Here is a 23,409-nt window from a genome sequence, read left to right as displayed (position 1 = left end):
TGGGTGTGTTTTCTTTTATTTAAAAGTTAACTGTTGGCTTTTCTAAATCATCTTCAATCAGCAAACATTTTCTGAACAAAAGGAAGAAGTCCTTTTGCTCACTCATGCTGCAGAAAAAGAATTCTCCAACATGTCAGCATACTTAGGAGGCTGCTCCTTATCTTTTCCATGTTTTAAAAAGTACAGCATCCTCCTACACCCCTGTTCTTTCTAAATATTTAGGTTACACGAAAGGTTTGTGGTATACTACAAATATTTGCCTTCACTGTGTTGCTGGCCTTTTTTTTCACTACTTTGTGATTATAAAAAGCCTGCTATAACTTGACAAGAACTAAATATAGTTCCCAACATTGGTACTGTGCTGGGGGAGGAAAAGGAGAACTGTTGTATATTTAACAAGCTGCAGGAAATAGAAAAAAAATGCAAGTGTAAGGCATAATACACGGCAGTAGTATTTCCTGAAAACTGTCAGCTCATGCCATGAGGCTCGTAATTATAACTAGCTTCCTGCCTACTTTCTTGGGATGAAGCAGCTGTTTGTTTCATTAGCCAGCTCCTGCACAGGACTGGCTCAGCTCTACTGTAGACATCATCCATCAGGACTATATGCAGTATCACTTTGAGAGATAAATTGCCCTTTATCAGATATTCAAGAAAGAGTATATAGGAAGAAAAAAAAAATTTGCATTGATCCTGTCCAGCAACTTTAATAAATAGTCAAGCCATGGGGAACATAATGTCCCTGCTCCAGATATTTTTTGAGGCTAACTCATGATGCTCCTCAGTGTCCTAAAAGGATTACAAAGCAGCAAGCATTAGAAAACACCCTCACTGAACACTTTTCTTCCATGCTAAGTACTCTGATATCTTCTGTGCACTTGTGGGTGAAGGTAAGGAGGAGAGTAACACTCATCACAGAAAAAGATAAAGCCAAAGTCAGAAAAGCCCAGCAAAAGGCTCCCAGATGATGCACTTGACAAGCAGCGTGCACTCAGCTCCTGTATTCTTTCAAGATTGCAACCTTAAACTCCTCTCCCGTTTCATATTCTTCATATTCACCACTCCCACCCTCAAAGGATTGATCAGGGTCAGGTAATTCCAGAGGGAAAAGAAAGTGCCAGGTACTTCAGATTGAGTGGATAAAGAGAGTGACAGTGAAGCAGATAAACGGGACTTCAGGAAATAGTTGGAAAACCAGGGTGAGTGAAACCCACAGGCTGTGTAGAGCTAGGTGCGAGTTATACAGTACTTTTGTCTCCATCTTTGTTTACACTGATGAGCAGTGAACTTCTCCCACAAGAGTTAAAAAAATAACAAGAGTATCTTAATATTGTGCTTTTGTATAGAAGCAGGTACTGTTGCTGTTCACAAAGAGTATGTCTACCAATAAACCTCTACAAATTAAAGCCAGACTGTCCAATATCTATCTGGACTTTTACCTTCAATGTCCTGAGTTCCCCCGAACCAAGCTCAGAAAGGAAAAGGCCATGTTTTGAGGGCTTGAAGTTCCCTCTGAACACACTAGATTGACATAGTAAATCTGAAAGGGGGTGAGGTAAGGGAGGAAGGGGAGAGGCACTATGTCTAGTGATCAATAAACCAAATAAAATTATTTGTAATAAGAAAATATTTTTCTCCTCAATCACGCAATGGTGCATTACGGTATTTCACAAGCCTCTTAAAGCCACAAAAATATACAAAGAAAGTGCTACCTGTAGTTTACTTGCTTGTTTTCCCCACAAAACACCTGAGAGAAAATTAAGGTTGGATAATAGAGATATAGCAATGTGACTCAAGGCTTAAGCACAGACTGGACTTTTTCTCCAGATCCAAATGTTCACAGCACATTTTCCCAGGACTTGATGGTGCTTCGATTCGTTGCACCTGGAGTCAGAGCACTGATCTGCAAATGAGCAAGTCTGACAGAAGCACAGACATCCACCAGTTCTGTATTTTTAGGCTTCAGTGATTCAGATTCCTTCTGTGAGACCTCGGTTGTCTACACCTTACTACCAAATTGTTACAAAATATTTGCTTTCCATCACGAAGTAAGAATGTAGCCCGTAGCACACAAGCTCAGGCTCTGGTGTAAAAATGAACAGATTGTCTGTGTTAGCCTCCCGAAGATAAATGTACCACCCCTACTCTGAGCTTTGTTAACCTCTGAAAGTTTATAACAATGGATATATTCCACTGGAAAAAATTCTTAATAACATGGACAGGTCTGGCCCCGCTAGCACTGCTCTGCTCTGGAGTGAGTCTTTCCAGCCGGGTCACGCAGCTGACATAAGGCACATTCAAAATTACTTCAAAATATAATATTGCAAGTTATCTCTTCCACCAGAGCTCTTCAAGCTAAGCACTTTCTGTCTCAGGCATGCAAGTTAGGAAACTGAAATGCTACTACAGCACTTCTTTATCTCATCCTATTTTAAAGATAAAATGCATTCATTTTTCTCTCAGGACCTACTGAGGGATTAATGGTAAGGAACAAACGGCAACGGTGGAAGGATATTACATATTGTGTGCCTTTACGAGCACGTACATACACACAGGGGAGCATATGCATTGTGCACTTCTCCCTTCCCCTGGCAGCATTAACTGTAAGCAATCCTGTTGAGCGATGCTGCTGGAAGGATCAGTCTTCCTGGGCTCCTGCACCATGCCCTTTGCCCACAAGCCTCGCAGCCTGCTAAAGCTTCACAGCGCTTCTGGAAAAATTCTGCAGTATTGTATAGCTCGTTTAACCTTGTCAGACTCCACGGTGGGGGAGGTGGAAAGGAACCAGTGCTGGCCTGAGGAAAAGGGAAGTCCTGCCCTGAGATATTTTAACATTCAAGAGAAAGAGACATTCTGGGCTGGGGTGAGGAAAATCAAGTAATATTTCAGGCAAGTCAGAACTTCTGACAAATTGTTTCAGGAGATGTAAAACACAATTTTGTGGCTTGCCGCCACTTATCTGGAATTTCCCTCTAACAGGAGATATCATAGACAACAGCAAGCTGCCAGAGGTTCAGTACGCCAGCTCTTCACCTCCTCAATTTTCAGCTTCCACTGTCCTGTCGGCCAACTTGCCACAGGTGGGAGACATTAAGGTATTGAGACTTCTCACCTTGCAGCAGCAATATAAAAGCCTGCCTGAAATCTCAACTTTAATGTTCTTTAAGCCTACCAAAGTGAAATTATCCAGAACTTTTCAAAAAGCAGCTGTGAAAAATAAAACTGATTGTTTCCCAGTGGTAAAGATATAGAAATTGGCAGTGTTTGGCAGAAAGAGCATTTTGCACTGAAAAACCACCTCCAACAGAACATATCTTACTAACTCTAAGCCGAAATGTAAATACTTGTTCTCCCATTCTCTAACTGAGATCTCACAGTCTCCAACTATGTATTAATACCAGGAAAAAAAATGTTTCTTCCTCCTGTCTTTGCTACTCTTACGATCTTCTTGTGGCTGCGCCAACATCCCCACTTCTGATTCTGCCAAAACCTTTGATGTCAATGGGACAACATATAGGCCCCAGGCCGGAGAGAGGAGAGAAAAAAAATAATAAACTGCTTTTGCCCTTACCTACCTACACATATTGTCCCACACCCATCCGTTCTCCATAGCAGTGGTAGACTTTTCAATGGGAATATGATGACACCTCGAGGAAAGCACATTTTCCACAGAACTACAGTACAGAAAAGACAGGAAATATCTGAACTAGGAGGGCATAGCTTAGGCAAACTCCTCACTGGCAAATGTGTGACTAAAGGTGGGAGACAGTGGGAAAAAGTGACAGGAAAAGTATATTACCACCAACAGCTAGATGCTCTTGACTATAAGAGCGTAGCGGACTCAGCAGCGAGGGATGCCGTTTTAACAAACTGTGTCTGAACTGGAAACAACGCAAATGAGTACCTCATTTTCAGAGAGTTCAGAGAACCGTAACACCATAGCTTTCACAGTGTTTTCTAAAGCGTTTTTGATGAGTAGCAAAATAATCAGGCACAGTTGTTTCTCTACACAGTTGCTCTCACCCTAGGCGTACTTCTTGTCTGGTCTTAGCAACAATCTAGCCATTTTCTGTGAATTTTGCAGTAGGAACAAAGGGGCCAGAGCACCCCAGAGGATCTGTTCTGGCTATTACTGGCACAGGCAGACTCCAGAGGGGAAGAGGATGTCAGTTCTGAGAGAAGGAGGAATTGACTGCATCCAGCTCCTATTTAACCAACTCCTTCCCACAAAACTGACTTTGATACAGTTCAAGTGGTGTGTGAAAAGCTTTCCAGGTTTTTCAGTATATCTGCACACATCAAGTCTTCTACCAGCTACTGTGAGCCAAGGCAAAATAAATAAATCAGAAGCGGTACCATAAGAATTCCTTGCCAAGATGCATTAGCTTCACATGATCATAAAATCCTCAGAAAATGCAAGGAAGAAGGATGTTATTACTATAGTAGAAGATCTCTAAAGTACACATACACATTCCTATGTGTATGCAACCTTTCAATTTCTGCAGCTTCCTTCTGTTATCAGTTTTTGATGGTGGTGGGGGTGGGTCATAGTCAGATGCTTTTTGTTCCAGAGGTTGCCAGAAGAAACATAAAGGATGGAGTTTGGCTGCAGAGTGTATCTAGCCATCCCAGACAGGGCAAGGCCAACTTCTGGATATAGAGCACGTAGTCAGATAGTTGTTTGTATTCTCAACTGTTTCTTGTTTACCTTTCAGTTTCTTTGTGTCACAGGGGGCTTTGAATCCATTGTCATTGTGTGTGTAGCAAGCTGCAACATGGAAGTATTAAATATTCCCACAAACAAAATGAAAACCTAATGGTGATCTCCTTTCAAAAGGGAAGTGTTAAACTCTCCTTTTTTGTACCTTTGTATTACCCTCTGGTACGTAACCTGTCCCCAGTAATCTGAGGCTGAGAATGGTCATAACAACACTAAGAATGGATGGAAGGGTCCTTATAATATCATATGGTACAGCTTCTTGCACCAGACACTTACAGTTGCTTCATTAAATAATTCGTCATTGAAAAAATAATCCATGATCATTTAGTTGAATCTGCAGTTCCTCTTTCAGAGATTCATCCATTTATGTCTGAGAAATCTTTTTCTCGTTGTTTAACTCTTCACTGAGGTTTCTTCACTATTTTTATATTTTCATTATCAGCTCTTCCCGCAAAGCCACAGCTACCGTTTCTTCCTTCTAGGTACCAACTTTTCTCACATTGGCCTCATGTTCTGACTTTTGCCACCAAAAGTGCTCTTCAGTTCTCGAAAACTTTCACCTCATCTCTAGCCTGCTATCAGCTGCAACCAAAAATTTGTCATGGGGTTTGTCCGCATTTCAGCTGGGACAGAGTTAGCTCTTCTTTTAGCAGCCAGAAGAGCTCTGTGTTTTGGGTTTAGTCTGAGACTTGCTCTGAGAAGAATGCTGATAGTGCACTGATGTTTGTAGTTGGCACTGAGGTCTCAAGGACTTTTCAGCTTGCCATGTTCTTGCCAGTGTTCAGGAGCACAACAGGATAGGGGGGAGCATAGCTGGGACAGGGGGTCCACGACTATCCTTATGGTTTGTACTTAGACTTAGGATTGAGGGCCAAACTGGCCAATTAGTATTCCATATCATGCAGTGTCATGCCCAGTATGAAAGTGAGGGACAGCCAGAAAGAAGGGCCTTTCCTCTTCCAAGGCTCTCGCTCTCAGATTCTCGGAGTGCTATCTCTGTCTCGCTCTCTATTTTCAGTCCTCTCACTCATCTGGGATTGCAGTGTCAGGACTTATCCGTTTTCTGGATCATTACTTCAGGATGAGACGGGCCTTGGCCAAGGAGTGGTGAGCAATTACATTGTGCATCACTTGTTTGTATATATTATTATCATTGTACATACATATTTATATATACATTCAGATATTAGTAGTAGTAGTATTAAATTGTTCTTATCTCGACTCACAGGTCTCTTTCCCTTTTCTACTTTAATTCTCTTTCCCATCCCCGGGGGGTGGGGGAGGTTGAGTGGGCGGCTGCATGGAGTTTAGTTGCCAGAGTGGCCTGAACCATGACAGGGTTTCACTAAGCAGAATGTGGCCACAAAACAGAGTGTGTGATAGGGTGTTTTTTTTATCCTTATGAGAAGGAAAGAGAGTGAATACACATGAAGGTTCTATGGGGAGGGGGTTCAAAGGCTACAGAGCTGTTCTGATAACAGCAGGGCCAGCTTTATGCAGACAGGACATGAGCTTTCAGGACAGATGTTGATGCAAGATGGACCTATCTCCTCCTGGAAGTAGTATCATAACTCTGAAATATGACAAGTCATCAGAAATGCACTACTCAGAAACATTGTAAAGCAAATAATACGGACTGCACTGAGGTATGGATTCTTGTTTCACATCAGATAACAAGGGTGCTCTTACTGGTTATTGTAAATCATGAGGTCTTGGAGCTAGCTAGCTTTTACCCCACAATCTGAATTCATCTCGCAGTATTTGTGCACATCCTTACCAACTAGATGGAGAGGGAAGTTCTTGGGAGATAAGCCACAGAACCAGAATTGCATACTTTTTGCTAACTTTTATTTGGAATTGAACTGCTATTTCACGTTAATCCTTTTTTTCTACCTCATTCTCAAATTGAAGTAGCTTAACTAATCTTCTTGCAAATTATTTCATTTATTTTTTCAATGCTCATTGCAAGGGAGGGCCCCACATGCCAACACTCACTATTCCCTCTCATACTGTGAAGACTGATAAAGGAAAGAAAAATGTATGTATGGTGTACGTCGTACTTGCTCAACAATGGGTTATGATGCAGACAGTAACTAGTGAGGTTATACAGTTTCCATAGTGACGGTCTCATTGAAATGATCTATTTCTGGAGTTCCATCAGAGATCACCAGTGTGGTTAGGATGGAAGTGTTCTGCGATCAGAGTTGACCATCAACTAAGTAGAGAGCAACAGATGGATTCATTTCCCCGGAAATATTTTTTGGAAAATAAAACCACCCTGCAAATGGCAGGAATATCTCAAAATGTGCTTTGATTTACATTTTAATCTTATTTTTATTGCTTAGTATTATTGAGCCTATCAAACGATGCTTTAAATGATTACGGATGTGTCATGCTAATTCTATGACCATCCATACAAGTACTTGTCACCCTTACACTTATGGAAAACATTAACCTGTGCGTTATTGCAGGATTGCTGGCAGTACCAGAGTAACACATTTTAAGCAAAAGTTTAGATTTCTGAAGAGCAACTGCTGAGTCTTGCTCAACAGGATCTGTAAGCCACCATGTCATACATGACCTACACTACAACAACACACCTGAATGTACCTAATAATGCTTCCTAAAGGCATTCAAATTTAACCCAGAATGTGAAATTACAGAGGCCAATGTATTTACTATGTCTTTGTGACATTTTCATTAGGGACCACGTTTCTGCCAGCCCTAGCCTTTTCACTACTTGCAAAGCCAGAGCTTGTGGGAATTAGATTCCACAGTAACTCTCTTATCCGCCACATAGAAATAGTACATATGCTCATTCTCCATTTTAATTATTTCTGATCTTCATTGCTACAGAAGTCTCTAGTAGAGCAGCCTAGAAGATGGATAATGAAGCTGAGCACAAAACACTCTCAATTAATTTTCACTTCTGCTAAAATCTGTACTTTGCTCCATTTCCTTTTTTTTTTCCTAAAAAAGAGAAACTAAACAACAAACTAAAAGGGTAATAACTGTTGATATTTGCAAAACAATTGGACTTGGCACTATTTTTCAATCAGTGCCAAGTTCACCTACAGAAAAAGACCCTAAGTTCCCAATGAGTCTAGTGTTGTTTCTTTCCACCTTTGTTTTACCTTCAGCCTGAGCTTTTGGATGCACCTTTGTTTGCACTGTACTGAGACAACACTGCTCTTTCAGCAACAGAGTACTCACTTCAAACTTTTACAAGGATTTGGAATCATGGGTACAGCTGATGCACGAACATCATTGCTTCCTTATGTATTACCTCTCTAGGCATCGTGCTGAGTATCTTCCCATTTCAGCATATTGTATGCCATAAATGCCTCTCATACTTCAGCTGCTCTTAATGCAGGAAGAAGCCACTTTGCTCAAAAGGCAAGACACATTGCCTTGCTATGGCAATAGAGTTATTAACAGTAACAAGTACCAAATTCTAGAACTATGCCACCTTTTTAATTTAGCAATACATTTCACTAGGAGGATACCTACGCAGAGACTCATTTGCTTACATAAAATCCAGTCTTACTGAACATTCTCATTCAGGACTGCAGCTGTTTCCCCTTGATTACAGTGAAGCTCAATGAAACAAATAGGGAACACGTACTGGAAGTAAACGCAACTGCTTTTCAATTTTTTTAATTGAATTGACCTATACCCAGGTTCACCACTTCCTACATATGCCATTTTGTCAGTTCGGTGACACGCTTTCTTAAAATTTTAATTCAATCCTAACTAATAAAAGACAGCTATATTGAAATAAAGAAAGCTAATAAAAATACATCTATGTTAGGATTTTATACAGAGGCTATGATCTTAACATTTGAGAAAAACTGTAAAGGTACTTAGCAGTTAGATACTAGGTTATATATCTAATGTGCAATAAACCAAACGTTTGTTATAAATGTTATAAATGATGTGCCACTGGAAAACTCTTCAGTGAAGAACATAAAGGCAGGAAGGGGAAAGGAAGTTGAGGAAAACCTCTGAACTCCCACATTGTGTGGCTCTGCAGACAAAACTCTCCTCTCTCATTAGCTCACCTTTGGCTAGTGATCTCTGTCCTGTTGCATCTGGCACAGCTAGACAATGTGTATCCAGACCTGAAAAAGAGTTTTGGGATCCACCACTGGGTTTGGAAAGCCGGACCTCCTGGATTTCTGCTGCTTCTCCACAGTCTACTTCTGGCAGCTCATCAGAGTGAATCTGTACGCAGAAGGTTACAGGTTGATCACCCTCTTCTGTGGCAGAGCTGTTAACTAGGTCAAGCCAAGACTGCCTCTCGGAATAAACCACTTTGGAAGCCAGGGAAGAAGATGACTCTTGGGAGTTGAAAGTGCTTTCAGGAGAGGAGAGAGAACAAGATGCTTCACTTGACAGAGTCGAGGTGAAAGAAGACTTCTGTTGATCCTGATTTCCGGAAACACGAGGAGGGGAGAAAGAAAAATTATTTCCAAGTTATTCTTGTTTCTAGGTTTTATATGTTATAGATATGCAACTGAAATGTTAACTAACCAAAAAATGATGTAATCTGACTAAGTATCCATCCAAACAAGTCTGAGGTATGGCAGCCAATCTCCTATAGAGCAGTAACTTCAGAGACTAAGCCATAAGGAAGCCAGAGGTAAAAAGGATAAAAACCTGACAGTGCCTAAAAACAAAAGACCAAGAAAAAACATTGTGTTGAATGTAGCCTTCCATGCTAGGTTTCACGCTTATGTTTACTCTTCACTTTGTCTTCACTTTACCGGTCTAATCAAGATTTCAGAAGAAAAATCTTGAATTAGCCATTGAACAAGAAGTTGTCTTGAAACATTCAATAAACCCACCAGTGCCATAACCATGGATAGACAGAAACAAGCCCAAGCACTGAAGTACCTTGGCCTTCTCAGCACACAAAGCCATTTTACCTGATCCATTCAAGGAACTTGCCGTTCACCAAGACAAGAATTCTGTCAGGTAATATGACAGCAAGTTAACGGGGAAAATTAAAAACAAACAGTCATGGGGAAGAGGGCAAGAAAAGAGGAATGGTACAAGTTTTGTGCTGCTCGTTCACCTGCTAAGATTCATCCTTCAGCACATGAATCTGGGAAAGGACCCAAACTTCACTAGAAACATTTCAGAAATCATTAAGATATCCTAAGATCCTTCATACTGTACTTGTCACTCTGCCTCAACAGGAGCACATACAACCAGAGAGATCTCAGAGACATCTAACAGTCACCATTAGCAGCCAGGAGTTGAATGAAAGAGGATATGATAGATGCACAATTCCATGTAAAAAAAGGTTGAAAGAAAAAACAGAATATTAGTATAATACTTAGCTTCCCAGAAAAGCAAATAGATGCCCAGGTCTTTGTCTACAGTAGGCATATACATTGATTGACTTGTACTATTATCTGGTCACCAAAAGCAACTCACACAAGAAGAACTAGCACTAGTCTGCTTCTTAGCCGCCAAACACTGCTGAAAAGATGAGCCAAGAGAGTCAAACACACAAGTAATACATACACAAATACAAATATACATACAATACAAATATCCAGAAGGGGATTAATTGACAGTAAATAAATAAAGTAACGAAAGACAAAGGGAAACAAAGCCTTATAGTGAAGCTTCTGGCAGAAACTATGAGAAATCGTGATGAGATCATCAGCATACGAAAGACAGATTTCTCGTATCTGCTCCTGCAGAAAACTACTTCTGCAAATCTTCTGCTCCTGGCCAATGCCAGAATCAGAATAGCAGACTTGATGGACCACAATTCTGGCAAGTTATGTTCTCAAGACATATGTAGAATAGATCCGTGTAAGGATTAAAACAGATGATAGCTAGACTGGAAGTATTGAAAATTACTGAGAAGGTGTTGCTACGGAAACCCGCACAAGCTGCAAACACAATAAAGGGACTAGCCTGGAACACTTATTTATAACCTGTTAAATTAGAAATAAGATGTATTCATATAAACCTAACCAAGAGAGACAATTTTTTTTATTATGATATATAAACTTCTGCAATTCAGTATTGCTGTAATGTATACTACTTCTTTTTTACATTAAAAAAAAAAAAAAGCAAAGTGGATTTGCCTTACTGTGCTTCTAAACTAGCTGTATCGTATAGCTACTAATCAATGCAGAAGATGAAGAGGACCAATATCAGATTGTGGGTCACCATTTATTTGTAGCACTTTCTTCACTTTTGTAAATTTTCAAAGCCATTCCTCCAAGACTGTCTCAAACACTGCAGGACCAGACTTAATTTACATTCCTGTTATGAGAAGTACAACATTGCGTTTCAGGTGCATTTTTGTTTTTTAAAAGGGAAACCGTCACAAATGCAGTCTAAAGCAAAGTACAAGGAGATGCTGTCATAAAACACATGTATGAGTGATAAAAATGTCCTTGGGAACACAAGTGAGCTGAAGCGTTTCATCTAAGAGCTCCTATTGTAAAGAGAAGTTGTTGAAGCATTAGTAGAGCCAAGCAGAACAATCAAACTGTAAAAGCTCTTTCTCACATGGTGTGGATGGTCTAATTTGAATTGTTCAAAGACAGGAAAGGAAGATGTTAGATGTCATCTCTATTTTTCTGGAGTTTGTCTATGCAAAAGTGCCATTTAAATGAAAACTGTGCCTCATTGAGTGGAATATATTTTTGTTTTCATTTTCATTGTGTGTTAAATAAAAAAATGTGGGTGAGAGTAAAGATGACTGCCAGAATGTGTTGCTTTTTCTCTACATATGTGTTGTGTCTTTTTTCTTTGGCATGATAAAAGTTTACTCAACTTACTCAAGTGGTTCCTTTGGAAGATTTACAATCATCCATATAATAATAAATATCCATTTGGAGACATTTTAAAAAGCAGATGCTTGAGCCAGCAGATCATAAGGATTCCACTGGAGATCAGTGAGTCTTCTAGGCATTTTTTAGAGAAAAATTATCACCATGAAACACCTCAACTGCTCTTTTGGGACTCCTACACTCTACTGTCTCAACATAGCTGCTGGTTTTTAAAACCAAATAGCAAATCTATTCACATGCGGAGAAATTAATGCAGATGGTCAGTTTAACTTTTGTCCTACAGATGTTAAGATTTACTTGTTCCTCACTTGCTTTTTTCCTCCACAGCATGCATAAACGTAGAAATCTCATGATCACTACTTTTTTTGTTTTTCAAGTTTCAAAATGGTTTGGGTCAACAGAGAACAGAACACTGAGAGAAAACTTTGTGCTAGAAGTACAGCAAAATGTTTGATGCTCTAACACGTAACAGAGCCTGCACCTGGGTGGCTATTAGTTTCCAGACTAATAATTTTCAGTCTGGAGTTGATCTCCAGAAGTTTGGAAGCCTTTCTGCTTAAGACAGCATTGTTTTGATTTTCCAAAATGTTCATAGCACCTAATTCCTATTTTGCAAAATCTCTTTGGCACTCGGGAGGAAGAACTTTAAAAAAAAAAGATTAAAATAATAAAAAGAAATGAGCACCAGTCAATGCCTGTGGCATTCTGGATGTTGGGCTGGTTTCTAGGATGTCTCTTCCACTAGCAATCTGAAAAGATTCAAGCCCACCTTTCAAAAGTGGTGTACCCATAGAGCATCAACCCAAATCCATCATGTCTGGGACCTCACAGCTTGATTCAAAAACTCCACAACAAGTAAACAGGCAGCACACAATGTTTAACCAGCCTTCCCTGAGACAACCAACAGTTCCACTGCTAGAACTGACTTTCCAGTAGAAGCTGTGCTTTCCCAATCCTTCCAGTGGCTTTCTTGCTCCAGTACTTGTATAGAAGGGAAAGGGGCATTAAATCAGATATTTAAAAGAAGACTCTGACTTGCAGTCAAACACAGCTGCTTTGGTACCTAACTCCTCCTACCTACCATGTAAGCAAGCTGAGTATAGGGCAGACCCATGGCAGCTGGAGCTTATTCCAGTGGCCACTTTCACCAGGGGTGAAAAGATGACAGTTTTGCTCGGGAGAGACTAACCTTGAGATTTTAAGCTGAGGATGAGGAGAAGGGAAATCAGCTGAGAGAGGTAAAGTCTGGAGGGAAGATAATCTATAAGGGAAAGGCTGAGGAAGCAGGACTCCTCGGCACCTGCACCATTGCCTGCCTCCCACGCATCCCCTGCTAAAAGGCGGAGGCCAGAACTCAAGAAGAGCATATGGGAAGGAGACAACCGGAGATCGCCTCTGCTGCAACAGACTGAGAAGCAGCAGGAAGCCAGAAAAACAGAAAACTAAAAAACAACACCTGTTTAAAGCTCATCATCTGGAAAAATGCAGGCATTCACTCAGAGGTGAGCAGACGGAAAAGGCATCTGCAGCCTCTTGAAGGCAAGCCACTGAGGTATAACATTCAAGATGCTTCATCATCAGCCCTTGGCCCAGAGTAACTCTTGGAGACATGTTGCCGAGGTTCTTATTTCCTCTGATATTTATAGCCACTCAGCCACGTTTAACTTCCAGTTACAACAGGCAATAAAGAATCACGTTTCACACAGCAGTGAACACCCTGCACGCCCCAAGTGCCAGGTGGATTGTTTTACAGCAATTAATGTTACACAACTGTTTCAGGAGAGGATGTGAAGACTGACTTGTCTGACTGAAGCAGAAGGGGGCAAGTGGGTGACAGTGTGACATACACTCCCAGCTTTACGCCAGCCAACTGAAGACGGCCAGACAGGCAACCCTGCGCACGACATCTCCTTTTATTATTGCCTGTGACTGCCCAAGCTTCTCCAGCTCATCTGTATATTTCAAATTTGTTCCTGTTTCGCTGCCTCTGTGCCCATCCCAACTACTGGATGTCATACAGGAACCTGTACCACACCAATGAGGCAGCGGACACTTCCCTTCTGTGAGATGCAACAAGATGATTTAGTACTAAGTACATTACTTGCACATCCCTCGATGTTATTTTTCAGCTGTGGAAGGGAAAAGCTTGAACTCAGGATTCCTTATTTCAGATGCATTACCATCCCAAAATAGATTACTCACTTCTAAGCACAGAATTACGTAAGCCTTGCATCTTAAAGCACACGTAAGTAGAGATGAGATCACTGGGAAAAGCAACAGTATAGCAACAAGATTAATGGGGCAACAAGTGGCTAATAATTAGGCAAGTCAATTTGATGAGACACATGAGGGTGCATAGTGGTTATTCTAATTTATGAAATGAAGCGAGGCAGGAAAGAATGTTCTGCGCAAATACGCTACAGCAAGAGAGAAAAATAGGATAGCTTTTGGGAGGATGCCTATTTTCTTTTTTTATAGTATATTTCTCAGAGGTAGAAGAAAAGAACCAATTTTATCACTGTAAGGAAAGGCCTCTTTCCCTTCCCTTCTCTTCACTGCCACAAAAGAAGCTTCAAATTCAGCAATCTTAAGAACAGCTCACTCAAATAAATAAATACAAATCTGTTGGATGATGCTACCAGGGTCACAAAAAGAAAGAAGATTTGGGACTGATTAAAAAAAAGAGTAGTATGAAAAACTAGGTTACTGCAGTGTGTTAAAAAGAAACTTGCTTGTAAAGAAAAGACACCGCATGTGTATGAGGTAGAGTGACACTTTCCTTTCTCCAGCAGGATAAATATACCTCCATGTGAAGGAGCTGTTCTTTTACAGCATGAGGCTCTGGGCAGCACAGACTGCAATAGCTGTGCAGGCTATTGCACAGGCTATAGGGGCAGCCAGCGAGAGCATCCTCCTTTCACGCACACACAGGGTAAACACTTCCAGCCACTGTTTTAGGTTACTCCTCAAAAGTCCACCACCTCAAAAAGGTTTTGTTCCAACTAACCAGCAACAAGAAACAAGCTAATTACTGTAATACTTACCAAAGGAGGAGGTGGTGGCTGAGCTGTGTAGGGGGGAGGTGGTGTGTCTGTTATTTCTGGATCATCGTGTTCACTTTCACTGTAGCATTCTGAGGTAGACAGGGAAAATTAGCAAAAACACAGTGTTAGACCAACACTCATTTATTCCTCGTAGTGCTGTGCTAACCAAAGATGACCAAGTAGGATGTTCTGGACTGACAACCACACTGTAACAAGTCAGTGTCTTCAACAGTGAAAATTAACCCGCTTATGGTAATGCTACACTACTTCATAGATTCATAGATTTCTAGGTTGGAAAAGACCTTAGAGATCATCGAGTCCAACCATCCCTAATCCCCATTAAACCATATCCTCAAGTAGCTCATCCACCCTATTCTTAAACACATCCAGGGATGGGGACTCAACCACCCCCCTGGGCAGCTTATTCCAGTGGCTGACAACCCTTTCAGAGAAGAAATACTTCCTAACATCCAACCTGAATCTCCCCTGACTAAGCTTATGCCCATTTCCTCTTGTTCTATCACCCATCACTAATGTAAAGAGCCCTTCCCCTAACTCCCCACCATCTTTTCTCAAGTATTTATAGGCCGTAATCAGGTCTCCCCTCAGCCTCCTCTTCTCCAGGCTAAACAGCCCCAACTCCCTCAGCCGCTCCTCATAAGTTTTATTTTCCAGCCCCTTGACCAGTTTAGTTGCCCTTCTTTGGACTCGCTCCAGGAGCTCAATATCTCTCTTAAAGCGAGGGGCCCAAAACTGGACACAATATTCCAGGTGCGGCCTCACCAGTGCCGAGTACAGGGGCAGGATCACTTCCCTGCTCCTGCTGGTCACACTATTCTTGATACACGCCAGTATCCCATTGGCCTTTTTGGCCACCTGGGCACACTGCTGGCTCATATCAAGCCGGTAGTCAACCAACACCCCCAGGTCCTTCTCCGCCAGGCAGCTCTCCAGCCACTCCTCCCCGAGCCTATAGCGATGCTTGGGGTTTTTATACCCCAAGTGAAGGACTCTGCACTTGGCCTTATTAAAGCTCATGCCATTGGCCTCAGCCCAACGATCCAGTCTGTTCAAATCCCTCTGAAGAGCCTCCCTACCCTCGAGCAGATCGACACAGCCTCCCAGCTTGGTGTCGTCCGCAAATTTACTGAGGGTACATTCAATCCCCTCATCCAGGTCATTGATAAAGATGTTAAACAGAACTGGACCCAGCACTGAGCCCTGGGGAACCCCACTGGTGACCGGCCTCCAGCCGGATTTAGTCCCATTTACCACCACTCTTTGGGCCCGGCCATCCAGTTTTTAACCCAAAGGAGGGTGTACCTATCCAGGCCAGCAGTTACCAGTTTCTCCACCAGAACACTATGAGAAACTGTATCAAAGGCTTTACTGAGGTCCAGGAAAACTACATCCACAGCCCTTCCCTCGTCAACCAGGCGGGTCACCCTGTCATAGAAGGTGATCAGGTTTGATTGGCAAGACCTGCCTTTCATAAACCCATGTTGACTGGGCCTGATCACCCGGTTAACCTGTATGTGCTCATTAATAGCACTCAAGATAACCTGTTCCATGACTTTGCCCGTCACCGAGGTCAGACTGACAGGCCTGTAGTTCCCCGGATCCTCCTTCCGCCCTTTTTTGTAAATGGGGGTAACATCCGCCAGCCTCCAGTCCAGCGGAACTTCCCCAGTGAGCCAAGACTGCCCAAAGATAACAGACAGGGGTTTGGCAATGACATCCGCCAGCTCTCTCAGGACTCTCGGGTGGATACCATCAGGCCCCATAGACTTGTGGGCATCCAGCCGAAGGAGCAGATCCTTGACCCGTTCCTCTTGGATCACAGGAGCTTCGATCTGCTCTCCCTCCCCGCACTCAGACACCGAAGGCCAGCTCACCTGGGAACTGCTGACCTTATTATTAAAGACTGAGGCAAAGAAGGCATTAAGGACCTCAGCCTTGTCTTCATCCCTAGTGACTAACGTACCCCCTGAGTCCAGTAGGGGCTGGAGGTGATCTTTAGCCCTCCTTTTGTTATTAATATATTTATAGAAAGACTTTTTGTTGTCCCTTACGGAGCTGGCTAGTCTAAGTTCCAATTGGGCTTTTGCCTCCCTGATTATCTCCCTACATGCCCTAACTTCCTCCCTGTATTGATTCCTGGATGCCTGCCCATTCTTCCAAGACTTGTAGACATCCCTTTTTCTTTTGAGATGTTCCCAAATCTCCTTTGTTATCCAAGCTGGTTTTCTACCCCGGCGGCTCGACTTCCGGCACACAGGGACAGCTCGCTCCTGTGCCTCCAGAATTTCCTTTTTGAATAGTAACCATCCCTCCTGCGCCCCCTTACCCTTGAGAGCTGTCTCCCATTGGACTTTGTTAACCAGACTTCTAAACAGCCCAAAGTCAGCTCTCCCAAAGTCCAGCTTGGCCGTTTTAGTGTTCCCCCTCCTAACTTCCCCTAGAATTGAGAATTCTATTATCTCGTGGTCACTAAGCCCCAGGCGTCCTCCAACCTTCACATCTCCCACAAGACCTTCTCTGTTCACAAACAGCAGGTCTAGGGGAGCTCCTTCTCTAGTCGGTTCACTAACCAGTTGTGAGAGGAAGTTGTCCTCCACACTCTGCAGGAACCGCCTAGACTGTTTCCTGACTGCCATGTTATACTTCCAACAGACATCAGGCAGGTTAAAGTCACCCATAAGGACAAGGGCTAGTGAGCGCGAGACTTCCCCCAGTTGTTTAAAGAATAGCTCATCAAGAATACTTCATGGCAACAGTCTTTTCTTTAAGTAAAAAGTTTTGCTGATTTGCTGTGGCAGGAAACACTAATTGGTACTGCTCTAGATAGCTTCACAAACAGGTTTGGGTGGGTTTTTTTCCCCTCCCTTTGCAGCCTTTAAAAGAAAGGCTGCATATTTGTAGTATAAGTTAGGGAGACCTGTTGCAAGTAGCAGATACTGTCCCTTGATCTCTGTAACCAGTACATTTTCCTGGAGCTGGCAACAGGCATTGGTGCTTTGGCAGCAATTTTTGGAGAAAACAGATTGTTCGCATGGTACTTTGGAAACCAGAGCAGCCTCACGAGAGTCTTCTGTCACCACATGGTAACTCCCCTAGACACGCCATGCAGCGTGGCAGTACATGTGCAGGGCTAGTACTAAAAGTAAACTTAGTGCTCTAGGACTATACACCCCACTCCTCACTTATCTTTCTTTTTTTGGTTGTGGTTTTTTTTTTAATAAGAAGCAAGTTGATAAAGCCTCAGTATCTCTTGACGTGTGGCAGAGAGACAGTCATGTTGTTATTTCTTTCAACTACCTGTGTAGCAGGCGAAAGCATTTTCTCAGACGCTTTTTAATAAAAAGTGGATTAAATGAAGCGATAAGCATTATTAAAATGACACACAGAAAAGAGGAGGCAGTAAGTTGCTGGTTCCTATTCCCAGGGCCTGGCTGTAACCACTGGGCAAGATCACTTCCCTCTGCTTAATCTCCCAGCACACATCAGCCTTTCACATCCAACAACCTTTGCAGGAGCAAGCACTTGCATCCTGCCCCACACCACGTGTGAAGGGTGACAGCGCTCACCCCCGTCCAACTGAGCTGGGGACACAACAGGTTGCAAAGACACAGTCAGAGCTTAATGAGGACAACACAAGTGAGTGCTGAGCGTCACAAGAGCTGAGGCTGCCCCGTGGTCTCCACAGGAGCCAGCACTCAGCACTGCCTCTCCCTCCACCAGCTGCCGACAGCAGCTTGTGCTTTCCAAGAGCAGCTGGGTCTCTCTGGTGGAAGAGACCCTCCGGCTCTCTCCCCAGGTGGGTGAGAGTTGTTTGTGTTCTGGTAATACTTTGTAAGAGCTGGACTCCATGGGCTGACACCACCAAAAAGCATTGTGTTAGCACAGTCTCTGGGAAATCACCTCCGATTATCTCATCTTTTAACTAAATTAATACTTGTACACTTTCTTTTTGTGCATGTCATTTTGGGGTTTTAATAAACACTGTACGAGGGGAACAAAGTTTTGAGAGAGGAGAATTTTATACATGAGAGAGAAGTTTCTAAGATGTTAAAAAGTGGTGCTTCAAGAGATTCATAACTTTTTCTCCCCGTACTGTTTGTAGAACTGAAGCTGCTATTCTGTTTACTGGAAACGTGTGCTGGCACGTCTTAGCATAAAGGACCGAGCGTGGCTGCAATAAGACCTACATCAATTTCTAAGGCTTTATTAATGCCTTCTCGAATAACTCTTAGTAAAGAGCTTATTGTTTCTACAGCTCCCCTTTCAGGCACCCAGAAGAACCAAAAAAAGAATCAACAGCTGTTTCTGATACTCTAAATAGGCAAACAGCGTTGGGGGAGGTGTTAAAATGCATAGTACATGAATACACAAGAACTGCCATTACAGGAGCCAAGACCCTCCTGAAGAGTTATGGTGTGTGATACAGAGGGAAGAACCAGGTCAGCAGGAACAGAAGTGGCTGTGGGTAATGACAGCATTTTTCTGAAGCATAGCAATGCCTCTACAAGGGCACGTCCACCCAGTCGCATCAGTGGGGTGCAGAACCCACACTGAAGGCAGCAGCTGGGGCACCTGTGACAAAACACGCGTGGAAAAGTGAGGAGGTGTTTGGCACCAGAATCAGAGTGCCTTCTCTGACGGGTAAATGGGCCACAAGCTTCAAAAGCTGAAAGAATCTTGGCTATGTTAAGTTTGTTGCAGGGCAATTAGATAACCTGCTACAGAAGTTAAGTGGATTATTTTGTAGATTTCCATCCTTTTTTTTTTGATTAAGATTAGTGGATTGCCTTGTTCTGGACTGTTTTATAATTCTCGACTGAGTCAACACAACAAATACTACATATTTTGAGGCTTTTAAAAGAATTAATTTGTTTTCATGTATGGAATTTTGACCATTTTAATCCTCCATCAAACTCCTCCTTTGTGAAAACATGGACAACATATTTGGACACTTTCTTCCTAAGTACAATTACCATGCAGTTCTTGCTACACAGCCTAACACTCCATATAACTCTTCATCCTAATTATCTCAGACCATTTTGATATAAAATTGGGTTCAAAAATGACACAGACATTTGGAGGAATTTGGGGATATGGAAATTAACAAGTTTCCTGACAAGAAATAAAGAGGAACCGTGAACCGGTAACAAAGAAATTGATGAGACCTCCAGAATTCAGTAGTATCTATCATCTACCCCAAAACAGCTTTTAATGGCAGGCTATAAATGGAGCCAGAGCATAAACAGAGCCCAATGAGACTAATCAATAATGGCATTACATGTCCAAAGTCTGGACATAAACCACAAATCTTTATTCTGGAAAACAGTAGAAGGGATGCAGAGAAAAACATTTCAGTGCTTAGACATAACAGGCTGCATCACGTAAGTGTTCACACTACCACAAATACCAGTTTATTCTTCATAACTCCAGATCCTTCACAACCTGAGCAGTTCCAAAAAAAAGGCACTGGGTACCAATACTCTAAAAACGGAGTGTCAAAAGCCCGGAAGATAATACATATTCCTCAGGCCAGAGTCCATCCCTGGTTTGCTAAGATAATACTATCCACAGCGCTTCTCATTCTAAACCAGCTCCTATCACATGTGTTCTCACCAGCAGCTTTTCCAAGCGCTCTGACAGGTGACCTGCTTTGTCGTTCGAGTGCAGGTATCCTCCCACCAAAATGTTGTGTTAGGTCAGCATGCAAATTAAAACAAGAAATAAATTGCTAAGGAACTTTTAAAATTACTCATTCCTCAGTGAACTCTTGGGCTTGGCTCTAAAGGAAATCATAGGCTTCAGCACACCACTACCACCCCCACCACCCTGATATTGCTGTTGCTGAAACCCCTAGAAATGGAGGAGACAGTAGGGACAGGTCGACATTGCACAACATGTTCCCAACCTAGCGAGCTCCTGGGCTGAAGCACAACTCCTGTGATATACCTTACCAACTCAAAACCCAGTGTAGCACAGCTGCTTCTCTTCGCACTTGGTAGGCTTAGCCAGCCAGCAAACTGCCAGAAAGTAGTTACCTCTTGCAAGATTACTGAGTGTCTCTCAGTAGCACTGTTTCTCACCACTGTTTCTTTTTCTGTGATTACTCAGTGTGTTTCATCTGAGCTCAGTCAGCAGGCGGACCCGAGTCAACAATTAAAAAGAAAGAAAAGAACTGACAAAAATTGGGCCAAGCAAAAACTGTGAGGAGCATGGTGTAATTACACACTGGAACCCTTGTTAGGAGCATACCTTCCTCATTCTTCCCGTTGGGTGCCTGAGGGTCTACAGCCATCCCCAGCTTACTTAGCCACCTGTGTTTGAAACAGAAGCAATATAGAGTTATGGATACTTATACACTGTTTGGACAGACTTTTGCCCCTTTCAGACGTGTCCTATGCTACTACACCTATTTTCATCAACCTGAAGACTAAATGTCAAAATTTCCTTCTATTTCTTAGACCATCCTCTAGAAGGGCACCAGTTACTGAATACTAATATTCCCTGTGGCGAGCAGGACTTGTTGCCTGGGACGTCTTTCACTCATTCTGAAAAAAGCACTACTGATGACCAAGGAGTTGCATTTGTGGAAGCTAAAGGAAAAGTATGTGTGCTATAACACAATGTCAGTGACTTAGTCTTGGTGTCGAGGTGTCATCTTTCACCTGAGATAAAGCAAAAGGTACAGGAACCATAGAAGATTCCAGCTGCCCTGGTCGACACTGTTGTATCACAGTCTAAGGATCGAAGCCATTTAAAACTAGACTTCCTGACCATTATATACTGCTTTCTTTAACTCCCTATGTACTTTTGGTTTTAGTAAGTCTCACTTTCTGTGTGGCTTTAAGCTATTAACAGGGTATTTTCACTTCTCTTCCTAGGTGGCTGCATTTTTCTAGTGCTAGAAGCAATCCCTGGGTATACTTTTTCTATATTGTGTTTGCCTGTAGGTCATTCAGATCTACCCAGGTTTTAAGAAACTAACAACTAAGAAAGCTCAGGCCTTTCAGATTAAAACTCAAGGTCTAAATATGGAATGTATGAAGGGCAGGAATTAAGATTCATAACTCTGAGAAAACATTGTGTCTGATCTTGATTCTACTGGTGCAATGGGAAATTTGCTAGTTAGATCAGTGTCAAAGTATCTGGGTTTTTAGACTGCAGTATGAACAATAGAGCCACATAACAACTTGAGAAAACAAAGTGTCATTTCTCTAAGAGTGGATTATTGACTTTCTTCTAACAGCTAATCATAATAGAATGATTTTTTAAATAAAAAAATCTAAACAAAAAAGAGGTTTGCTAAGAATACAGGACTTCATTAACCACAAAGTCAGATGGATCACTAGTAACCATGTGCAACAGGCCAGATAAATGCACGCAGCTAGCCAGCCTGTGTTTACTTTTCTTGTGTGCATGACAATGGCATATACATGCTAAATTAATGAAGCAAACGAGTGTATTAATAAATCCACTGTTGATTTAATAGATATATATGCATGGAGAGTTACTAAAGGTCATCATCCATCGAGCATTTATGCACACCAGTAGCTCGACACACACAAATGCTCCAGTGAGTTCAGTGGAATCACTCAACTTGCATATGTATTTGTGGGACTGCAGCCAAAAGAACAGATGTCTTTTAGTCTGTTTTGACACATGCGTGAGTATGCGTGTACTTTATGTATTAAATACATGTATTTTATACTTTGCCAAGGAAAACATCACCAGTTACAACAGCGAGGAATTAATATTGGTGCAGTACAGTGCAAGCTGCTCTAACACTAGGCTACCTAGATTTAAGCCAAATTGAAATTTACTTGAGAACTGGAGTTTGAAGAAAATCATTATGGGTGCATAAGAGCTGGGACACCTGCATAGATTTCAATCACTCACTCACATAAGACTAAACATTTCAAAAGTGTTATTAAGAGACAGAATTTCCAGCTGGGCTCCAAACTGGCTGCTAGCACTCACTCATGTTCTCCATTAGCTCAAATTTTCATTTTCCTTCTCCCCACATCGTTCCCTCTCTTCTCTCTCATCCAGGATTACTCTCTCTACAGAAATATTCCTGTCCAGCAGTCTCTTATTCTCAGTCATCCTCAGCCCATCTGCCTCTATTCGGGAGCTCTGGTAGGAAATGGAGTGATACAGAAACGGATAGTTATCTCCCCACCAGTATGCTCTGTGCTGCTCCAAGTTGCAAAGGGCAATGTGTTCTTTCCATCTATATTTACCTGTATGTATCTATAGAGTACAGATTTATGAATATGTATGTATATACACTACTGTAGTACCATACATTTCTCTATCTATAGCTCTTTCATAAGGTCTCACATGTTGTCTCACCCTCTATCCTTTTCTGTTGTGTTAAATATGTATGAGGTTTCCTGTTTATAGAGGGGAAGAACAGCCAATGCCTTATGAAGAATCTCACAAAGGTCACCAGCAGAACCATGATTAAAATCCTGACCTGACTATTGTAGGAGCTCTCTTCCCATTTAAATTGTACGACTTTGTATCCAGTATTTGGCCATTTAATGCAATAGCATTTTGAACAGACTGCAATCTGAAGTAAAAGAAACAAGGCATGAGATATATCTAAATCAGCCAAAACTGGATCAAGAGCAAGTAATATCTATTTCTGATACCTCAGTGGTTTCTAAAACAGCAGTTTCATCTCCATTTCTACTTCTTGCATTAAAAACCGCATGAATGAACCGTTGTTCTTACAGACATTTGCAGAAAGAAAATTTCAGATCTGTCATGAAGATCATTTAACTGCAACATAGTTTGGCAGTGA

General features: G+C 42.0%; 1 protein-coding gene across 2 annotated transcripts in view; it reads right to left on the bottom strand.

Annotated features, from left to right (window-relative positions):
• IPCEF1 (interaction protein for cytohesin exchange factors 1) overlaps positions 1-23,409 on the bottom strand; it is a 46,637-nt gene that overhangs the window by 5,109 nt on the left and 18,119 nt on the right. The window contains exons 4-7 of one of the 2 annotated variants that reach the window (XM_086625084.1): positions 20,856-20,917; positions 14,586-14,674; positions 14,270-14,272; positions 8,782-9,148 (exon numbers count right to left, since the gene is read on the bottom strand). In XM_086625084.1, the coding sequence (XP_086481210.1) occupies positions 8,782-9,148; positions 14,270-14,272; positions 14,586-14,674; positions 20,856-20,917 (521 nt within the window). The remainder of the gene's footprint in view (positions 1-8,781; positions 9,149-14,269; positions 14,273-14,585; positions 14,675-20,855; positions 20,918-23,409) is intronic. The other variant, XM_086625093.1, reaches the window with a different exon arrangement.

Source organism: Tauraco erythrolophus, chromosome 2 (assembly GCF_009769465.1).
Source record: "Tauraco erythrolophus isolate bTauEry1 chromosome 2, bTauEry1.pri, whole genome shotgun sequence".
In the NCBI taxonomy this organism is placed as follows: Eukaryota; Metazoa; Chordata; class Aves; order Musophagiformes; family Musophagidae; genus Tauraco; species Tauraco erythrolophus.
The sequence above is the reverse complement of the archived record's forward strand: the minus strand, read 5'-3'. Positions and strand labels throughout refer to the sequence as shown.